Genomic DNA, 9,979 nt, shown 5'->3' with positions numbered 1-9,979 from the left:
TCCTTACTTTATATTTTTAATATTCATATTTTTATAAACGGTTTAAAAATTTCAAATTGTGTCACAGATGGCTAGTTTAAGTCGTTCAAGTAATTTTTGTAGGAAACTTTATGGTTCAAGTAACTCAAAGAGCAAACTGGGCCTGAGAGTACGTGCACTGTATCCCGTGATTCAATGCGTAATATGAAGGCGCGAGTTAGAATAAAATTTTCAAACGTTTAGTAACGGGCGGCACTGGCTGTGCTGCGGCACCACCTTTGTTAACTGCAAGTTCTGCCGACGTAATCTGCGTATTCATCAAGGCGACACTGTCAGATCACGAAGCTAACTGTGGCACACACCACTTTTACAAGTAGTTCAATATCAGGTCGGTACTAAGATTTTGTCGTGAGTCTACACGTCGGTGATGACTTGTTAACTACTTCGTATCTTCAACTGTTTACCGGCGAATAACTTAAAAAAAAAAAAATGCGTGCAGCGTTAAGCACCTGTCATGCAGCAATAACTCAATAATATGACTTTCTGGACTTAGTTGCGTCATGCTGTCAACACGATTAATGATTACCTTGTGCTCTGTTTCCCTTCTCTGTATGTGAGCCAGCTACATGGCGATGCCAAAAAATCAAATTTCAAATATTGACTATCCCTGCGATGTGTTGTTCTCTTTTTTATTATTGCTGTTTCTTCACTTGGTGTTCCTTGCGCCGGCACAACCAATGCCACTAGTTGCTAGTATGTAGCTCTTCTGACTATTTCAATGTTCTGTGTCTTGTTCGTTTGCGCTGAGCTCTGTTCAAGACCGGAAACCATAGGCTGCATTATTACTTTTTTTTCTTTCTATGTTGAATGCGAAAAAAGAAACATTACGAGTTTAACCTCTCCTCTTGAGTTCACTCATATGCTTCACGAAGCGCAGTAATAGAAACCATTTTGCATAATTAAATGTCCCAAATGGGCTTATGACCGTTTTAAAGTGGGCTTGTCTTTCCTCTTTTGCAGCCCACCATGGCACCGACAGTGTCTAAACTTTCATTGGTCGCCCAGTTTGACGATTTCTGCAGAAGAGTCACGGCAACCGACACCGCGACAGAAGGTGTGGCTTGTTTAGTTCTTTCTTAAAAATAAGACAATAATGCGCATGAAAGTTAGCCTCGCAAGAAGTGCGCACACCAGACTTGCTTCTCACTTTACGTGTGTTAATAGTAACGTGCGCCAGTGCTTTCCTTCTATTTTGTAAGTTTTGAGTTTTCAGTCATTTTGCGATCCATAAATAGTGCAATTTTGTTTTCCTGCATATTGAAATTGCAGACCGATATATTTTGTTGCCCTGTAGCTTACGAAAGAAACTCTGCCAACAATACTAATTAAATTTGCAATTTACGTGTACTTTAGCTTGGTCTTTAATATAGGAGTTGTGGCTTTCCAATATTTTACTTTTGTGCAAATGTGTGTGGGCATTTATGCTTTTGTTCTAATGTGCCAATGCAATCAGTGAATTGCTCACTGTGCAGACATAGAGAAATAGGGGCTTGTTTTAGAGGAGGCCCACAATCATTGAAGCCAAGTTGAGCTTTCCTTGACGTCACTGACTGTTGGCCTCTTTTGCAGTGCATGGGGATGGCATTACACTGATCACCAGTAGCCACATAGGTCTTGCAGACCATGATTGTTTGGTCAATCGAATGATTCCTTTATGAGGATGTGGGCGAGCGCCACTCACTTTAAAGACATTTTCGCGTTTTTTTTTTTTTTTCTTCTTCCAGAACGTTTTTTGGAGTTTGTGCGAAACCAGGAAGAGTGTCGCAGACGATGGAATGCCACAGCTATTGAGAATGCCGAGCTGAAAAATGTTGTTGCATCCCAGAATGCTACCATCATGGAGCTCGAGAGAAAGCTGACCAACACAAAGTAAATATTTCTGGGCTGGGTTATGTACTTGATTCGACAGCAGATAAGCTATACATGACCTTCCGTGGCTTGACCATACATGACCGTACGTGGCTTTCGTGTTGTGCTACTAAGCCCGAGGGCACGGGATTGAATCCCAGCTGTGGTGGCCACATTTCGATCAGGTTAAAATGCAAAAATGCCTGTTTACCATGCATTGGGTGCAGGTAAAGGAGCCTCGGGTGATAAAAATTAATCCAGAGTCCCCTACTTTGCTGTGCCTCATAATTGTATCATGGTTTTGGCACCTAATACCGCAGAATTTGTTTTGAATTAAGCTGTACATTGACTGTGTATTCTAATGTACCTGTCCATCTCTAATTTGTTAGTTACTGAATATTTTCATGCCAATCTCGCTATATATAATCTTGTTGGTGCCAGGCAGAACTGCCTGTGCTGCAATGAACTGTTAATGAACATCTGAACTGTTAATGGGATTTTGCATGCAGGACTAAAGTGCTGGCTGGTGTGCTGTGCACTTACAAGGTCATTTGCATTAACTGCACACTTGTTCCCACTGTTTAATGGCTATGGGGCCCAGTTACTGAGTATGACATTCTTTGTTTGATCACAGCTAATCATTCAGGGCAGAATGCAAAAAGGCTCGTGTACCTGGATTTCAGTGAACTGACACTAGGCACATAAAATTAATTTGCTTTCCAACATGGCAGTTGGACTGAGGTTTGATCACACCATTGGGCATATAATTCAATTTTTTAAATTTTAAGTGTGAGCTATTTGGCAAAACAGCAGCAGCAGCCATGGTCAGGAAAGTTTGGGAGGGTTCTCAAAGAAAGGTTCGCTTTAAAACCCATCGGTCAATCTTCAACCCATGAAGCGCCTGCCAGCATGCGTACAATGCATTACCCGTTAGATGTTTATTCAACTCGGATTTCTAGCTTATCCTTCAATTAACCATTATGCAACTTTGACTCATTTTGCATGTCCTGCTAAGGTCAACTGAATAGATGTTGACTATACTTGAGTAGAGAGTAGATGCAGCAACTTGGTGCACTTGAACAAGTTCCTTTGAGTGTGGCATTATGTATCAGTAATGAATAATTCCCACAAAGTAATTTCATACGTACCAAAACTTTCGAGATGGAACCTTCGCTGTTGTCTTTGGTCTTGGGAGATGATATGCATGCATTCTGAATATGTCCAGAAAAACCAGTGCACAAAACATTCGGCAGATTGAGTACGAGGCTGCATGTAGGTGCAGTTATTTGGTAACTTGGGTAGACCATGATACAGGCAGTGGCTGGTAGTGCATTGCAGTGTTTGTTCAATTGAGGTGTGCATGGTACGCATTCAAATTTCAGGGCTTTTCTTTGGTACCTATGAAATGACTTTTTAAATATTTGCATGTTTTGCAAACATTTGCCTTTAGGTGTATTTGTTTAAAGCACTAAACTTTCTATTTACAATTGCAGCTGACTTCAGAATATTGAATCTATGTACATATATTTAGGTGGTTTTCTATCACTGCAGTTATTTGGATAAACAACAGTACAGTAAAATGGAGTTGCTACAGACACACTTTGTATTTTACTTAAAAACATATCTTTAGTAAATAAGTTGTTGTGAAGTATAGCATGGCTCAAATTTAATTTAATTTTATGTTATTTCCTTAAAGACCCCGTAGTAGGGGTATTACATAAGGGGTGGGTATACAACCTATACGAACAAGTGTTATAATGCATTCAATTCTGTAAATAAAAAGTTGTTATATCTTGAACAAATTGTGAAGAGCAGGTGATGGCAGGGATTTGATAAGGAAGGCCATTCCAGTCTTTATATGCTCGGTAGAAAAATGAGGCTGAAAATGTATTTGTGCGTGAATGTGGTTGTGCTACCTGCTGGGGATGGCCAATGCGTCGTGACCGGCGCGTAGGGGGAACAATGTATGGTGGTCGATTGAGTGTCGAATAGTAAAACCTGTGGAAGAGGGAAAGGGTGGCAATGCGGCGACGAAGGGGTAGAAGCGATAAGGAAGATTCTTTTTTTAAAGATGATATGCTGATGTTGTAAGAGTATGTGGAATGAATATACCTGGTGGCACGATTTTGAACTGTCTCGAGAGCATTGGCGAGATATGCTTGATGCGAATCCCAGATGGCAGATGCGTATTCGAGTTTCGTTCTTACCAATGATCTATAAGGCTAACAGTTTTACATGCAATGGAGCGAGGCGAAGGTGACGTCTTAGAAATCCCAATGTCTTGTTAGCCGATGAAATAACATTAGTAACGTGCGCATTCCAGGTTAGATCATTAGTCTAGGTGATACCTAGGTATTTGTAGGATTCCACTGATTTTACGGTGACACCACCAATCCGATAAGAAAAGCGAAGAAAGTGATGACGACGGGTAAACGAGACAAGTTTGCATTTATTAGAGTTGAGTGTCATCAGCCAAACATCACACCATTCTTGTACCCGGTTAAGGTCGGATTGAAGAGTTATTTGGTCAGTGATGGTATTGACTGCACGGTAAATAATGCAGTCATAGGCAAACATACGGATATGGCAGGACACATGCAAGGGTAAGGCGTTAATGTAAATTAAGAAAAGAAGGGGGCCAAGGATGGACCCCTGTGGTACGCCTGATGTGACGAGTGTAATGTTTGAAGCGTGGTTATTAAATGAGACATGCTGTGAGCAGTTAGTTAAAAATTACTCAAGCCATTTTAGGATATCAGGATGCAAATGCAAACGAGAATGTTTTAGTAATAGGTGTTGATGAGCGATTTTGTCAAACGCTTTCGCATAATCCAAAAATATGGCGTCTGTTTGTATGTTACGGTCAAGATTAGCATGAACATCATGAAGAAATAGTGCAAGCTGGGTCTCGCAATAACGGCCCCTGCGGAACCCGTGCTGTGAAGGATGAAAGAAGTTGTTAGCGTCTAGAAAGTTCATAATATGAGAGTAGATTACACAGTCCATGATCTTGCAGGGAACACTTGTCAATGAGACGGGTCGGTAATTTAGGGGAGAATTTTTGTTTACCGATTTGTAGACTGGAGTAACCTTCCCCATCTTCCACTCATCTGGCATGGTGCCTGTGGAAAGCGACTGTGAAAATAATAAATATAGAAACTCTGCAGAAATGTGTTTCGTGTTTTTTAGTAGTTTAGAGTTAATGTCATCGATGCCAGATGATGAAGACAACTTAATATTTTCTGTCACAGATGAAAGCCCACATACTGTGAATATGATGGCTGACATGTTGCGTTGTATATTTGTGGTTGGCGGGGTTGGAAGTGTGTCCATTTCACTGGTGAAGACTGAAGAAAACGCGTTGTTGAACATATTAGTGCAGGTTAAATCTGTCACTGATTCACCCAGCTCTTTAGTAAGATTATTGAATAAAGGGAAAATCAGACATCCACCCGTTCGTAGCAATTGCTACAAAGGAAACCCATACGGGTTCCTCGAAAGAAAAGCCTCGCAGTTGAAGAAAAATTCGTCCTGGTTCGGGACCACCGCCTTTCCGGGGCAGCCGCTCTACCATCTGAGCTAACCAGGCGGCTAGCAGATGGCAGGGCGAAGTCGAATTTGTCGACAACACGAAGCAAAGGCAAGACTTTGACGTAGTAGTTCTGCGGAAACCCGTAAGGTGGAGAGAAGTAATGAATAAAGGGGAAATCAGACATCCACTCGTTCGTAGCAAGATTAGTAAGATTATTGATATGCGCTTCTTTGGGGTTTATCACCTGCCAGAATTTTCTTGGATTAGTAAGTAAAATGTTTGGCAGGTCATAGTGAAAAAAGGTTTGCTTGGCATCGCGAATTCCGATTAAGTACGCAGCTTCGGCAGCGTAATATCTCTCCTACGCAACTGAGCTTGCCTTAACTTTAGCTTGGCGATAAAGGCGCTTTATTTATTTTCTAGTCATTTTAAGGATCTCGTAAACCATGGTTTTTGTCGATTGGATTGAATGGTTATCCTGGGAACAAATTGGTTCTTTAGTTCACATAGTTTGTTTTTAAACAACAGCCAGTTATCATGAATCAAATGGTTATTAAATTCAACTGCGAAGGTAGAAAAGAATACGTTCAGTATTTATAGCCTCATAGTTACCTTTGTTATATAAACAAATTGTGTTGTGCATGTCGCGTGGTGGGGGAGTGAAAGTGAAGGCAGCATGAATAACTTTGTGATCACTAATCTCGCGAAGATATGTAAGGGATGTTAAGCTTTCAGGATGACTGGTTAGTATAAGATCTAAAATATTGGCAGATGTCCCTGACACACGGGTTGACTCCAGTACTAGCTGTGTTAAATTGTAATTTAAACACACTTCCATAAAGTCGCTCGCTTCAGTTTGATTTTTTAGTAAAGCAGTGCCATTGTGCCAGTTAATGTCGGGAAAATTAGTGTCTCCAAAAAGGAGAATAATAGCATTGGGATGCTTTGAAGTAATTTCATTTAATATGTTGTTTAAGAGATTAGAAAAGTCAGGTTGATGGTGAGGGGGTCGACAACAAACACCTGCAACCAACTGTCTGCAACCAAATTACGTAATGTAGTCTTCTTACAGTCCTTGTTTTTTTCCATAGACAAGTTTTGCAGAAGGAGCTTCGTCGCAGAGAAAAATGTGAGGAAGAGCGAGACGCAAAAGTAAGGCATAAAATTAAAATGTTTCATTTTGTGGGTTTGTACTGAAACAGTTTTGTCACTTTTTCAGCAACGGCAGCTTGAGCTTATCAGAGAGTTTATCATGAATGATACTGAGCTCCGCGACGAGACCATTGAGAAACTTCCGTTCCTCAGAGCTACCACTGAAGACAAACAGGATTACACAGACAGGTCAGCGGCAAATATTTGTTACATACTATATATATAGTCATTTTTTATTTGCCCTCCTGGGTAGGCAGAGGAGGGGATAATTTTTTGCCCCTTTTAATACATTTTGTTGAAGTTACCCATGGAGTTTTGCATTGTTGTACATAATGTGCCTTGTTTACTTTATAGTGCAATGGGGACATGTATGACACGTAATCCTCTTAAAACTGTGGCAGTTTTTGGGGCAGTTGCAACATTATCGGGGCATGCATATTTTTAGCATGCATGAAAGGACCATGGGTAATCATGATTAACCCAGAGCATCCAATCAGGCGGTCTCTCATACCTTAAGTGTGCTTTGGGACGAAACCATAAGAAGGGCCTGTTGTAGCAGGTTTAGCTCGGGAAAAAAATAAAGCTCTGCAAAATAAAACTGCCACTTAATAAATTTAATTACAACTGCATGCATACATCTCAAACCAAATAGGATGCTGCATTTTTTTGCACAGACAAGTTGACTCTGCCTTGTCTTTGGTATATTTAGGCTGGGCACCATCGACGAGTCCGTAGGCTCCGCGCTTTCGCCTTCTGGTGATGACTTGGATGTCAGTGACGAAAGTGGGCATCGTAGGAGCTCCCGCTTGGGGGGAAGAGGAAAGCGTCGATCCAGTGCAGAGCGCATTTTGGAAGGTGGATCTCCAGTCAAGAAGAAGTCCAAGGTTGGCCATTTCACGACATTTCTTCTGGTTCCTTTTACTAGATCTTTAAATACCATTTTGCAAACATGCTGCTTGAAAGGATTAAGATACGTAATGATTTTCTGCATCTTGCTCTGTGTTAGCTCAAAGGTATGCAAATGGGAGTATGTTTTACAAGTACTGAATTTTCTCTAGTCTAAGAAACTAAAACAATTCTTATACCCTTGTAAATACTTGTTTATCTGGGGTTTCATTATTGGAGCAGATGTTGAAGCAGTCCTTTTTATTTCTTTTTAATGGGTCACTGGAAGCAAAATCACTGAAGCAGACAAGCAAATGTTATAGAAGGGAGACAGCAGCAGCTTTTGCAGTGTCACATAGGATGTCGTGTCAAGTGACAGTCCAAGTTGGTGGCTATAAATAAGTTTCGATTGCTGACCACTTTTTCTTTTTTTTTTCCCCCCATGTGTTAAAAAGAAACTCAGGCTGTTTAATGCGGAGTTTATTAGTGAAATATCCTATTATCGGCATGGAAGAGGCTGAATTCTTAGATTCAAGTAGATATTTTACTTGTAGTTGTCAGAATAAGTTTATATACTAGGTCATACTTGTAACATTAAAGAGATGCTGATGCTCTAACTGGTGGGAATACTTCTTCGATATCAAATGGGTGGCTTTTGCCAAGGGTGATGTCATGGTGTACTATAAAGCAGTGTAAAATTAACTTTGCATACTCAAAAATTGCCTTAGTACAGGAAAGTACTGAAAATGCTTCATGTCCCATTGACATCATCTTCAGCAATTCAAAAGGGTTGTTCAACCTTTTCTACTCCAGTAAGCTACATTTTCTGCTGAATAAGTGCAGAGAAATTTGCAACGCTGACTATTCTGCCCTTTTTTTAATGTTTCCATAGTGCTCATTAAACAATCGTTAGCTTTTATGCACAGGTACGTTCACATCGAATCTGCTTTTGTGAGCTTTCTGTTAGAACTGACAAGTGACCTGAGTACCTATGGATGTTCTGCAAATTAAAAGGATCTGCTTTTACTTCTGCAAGTTTGCGAATACTCTTGGTAATGATGGAGAAAGAAATTGTTGCCTTTTGTGCTACTTCAGGCAATTTCTGGATTTTTAGTGACTGTTAGGCATACATAGTTAAAGTAGTAATTACCTTTCCTTTATTGCCAGATGCTCTAGCAGTAAAATACTGCTTGCTGAAAAGTTCTCTGCACAAGCCAGCAACAGTAGGCTGAAAGCACATGATGAACATGGGCCACCAGCGAGTTTCTGTAAAATCCGAGAAACTAGTGGCGGATGTGTGGAATCTTCTGGCATATAGCCATGATATTCATTGCACCACTGTGCCACTACAAGTGGCCAATATTGCAAAATTCTGTACTGCTCCAACAGGAGTGGTCATGTCATTCTAAAGTAGAGCATCATAGCAACATGAAACTGCATCGTTCAAGTGTCACATATCTGTACGACAAGTTGCCAACAGGCCATCAAAATCAGCAAGAGAACCTTTGCTTACCTGTTGGAGGTATCACACTTGCAGTTCTTTTGCAAAGACCCTATCACAATTCTCTCTTTCCCTCCCTCCCTCCCTCCCCTGATATGCGCATGCACGCAGGTAACAAATATCGGATGTAAGAAAGGTATTTTCATGTCAGGTGAGACTTCGTTATCACAATGTTCAATCACATAGAACAAATGTAGTGCTTTTTTTAATTATTGATATAGAAAAGAAAAAGCAACACATGCCTAAAATCTTGTTCCAAACCCTCTTTACCTACTTCAAGAAGACTGTTTACTGGCAATGTGCCATCCTTACCCAGCACAGGATAGGAAAACCATGAAACCTGGGCCAGGATAACATATAGATTCTATTCGAATGCTATTTTTGTGCTTCATCAGTTGTTCGAGCAACGCTCTGCCCACATTACAGTTGAACCTTGCAATAACGAAATCGGCGGGGAATGCAAAAAAAAATCGCTTTTGCGAGAATTTCGTTGTTGTGAAATGAGACAGCACAGATAAGGTAATGCGTCGCAGAACAAAACTTTGCTGTCAAAATTCCGTTAGCCTACTATGGCAAGCTTTGCTCAAGGATACAAAACCGCATTGCCGACAGTACAAAGTGTGCTGCATACGTCGATCAGCAGTGGCAGCACGGCCGTGGAGCAGCATTGTCTGGCAATTGCTTTTGGAGATACGATCACTTCTGCGAGATTTTGCGTAACTCTGCAGCGGACGCAGAGCAACAGTGCTCCACGCAATCGGCAGTATTTCCCCAGCGCATGCTGTCGCCCATAGGCGGCGACACGTTCAGTGCCGAGCGCAAAAGTGATCGTATCTAGTACTATACTCGAAGGCAGTCGATTAAGATTACAGCCCCTACACACAAATCCATGTTTGGCACCAAAACCCGCGTTCTTGAAGCAAGGGATGCATATTCCCGAACGATCGCTCAATCACTGCGCGATGCATGGCACTCCATGCTGCGACTGCCATCTCAAGCGCCGTAAACAATTCCACGTTGGT

General features: G+C 41.1%; 1 protein-coding gene across 2 annotated transcripts in view; it reads left to right on the top strand.

Moving 5' to 3' along the window:
* Positions 1-158: 158 nt before the first annotated feature.
* The window catches only part of LOC126547091 (rac GTPase-activating protein 1-like), a 72,812-nt gene continuing 62,991 nt past the window's right edge, over positions 159-9,979 (top strand). Inside the window, exons 1-6 of one of the 2 annotated variants that reach the window (XM_055062886.1) lie at positions 159-367; positions 1,000-1,093; positions 1,764-1,908; positions 6,511-6,571; positions 6,639-6,760; positions 7,281-7,455. In XM_055062886.1, the coding sequence (XP_054918861.1) occupies positions 1,006-1,093; positions 1,764-1,908; positions 6,511-6,571; positions 6,639-6,760; positions 7,281-7,455 (591 nt within the window). In that variant the 5' untranslated portion in view covers positions 159-367; positions 1,000-1,005. The remainder of the gene's footprint in view (positions 368-999; positions 1,094-1,763; positions 1,909-6,510; positions 6,572-6,638; positions 6,761-7,280; positions 7,456-9,979) is intronic. The other variant, XM_050194950.3, reaches the window with a different exon arrangement.

Source organism: Dermacentor andersoni, chromosome 1 (genome assembly GCF_023375885.2).
Source record: "Dermacentor andersoni chromosome 1, qqDerAnde1_hic_scaffold, whole genome shotgun sequence".
NCBI classification, from domain to species: domain Eukaryota; kingdom Metazoa; phylum Arthropoda; class Arachnida; order Ixodida; family Ixodidae; genus Dermacentor; species Dermacentor andersoni.
The sequence above is the reverse complement of the archived record's forward strand: the minus strand, read 5'-3'. Positions and strand labels throughout refer to the sequence as shown.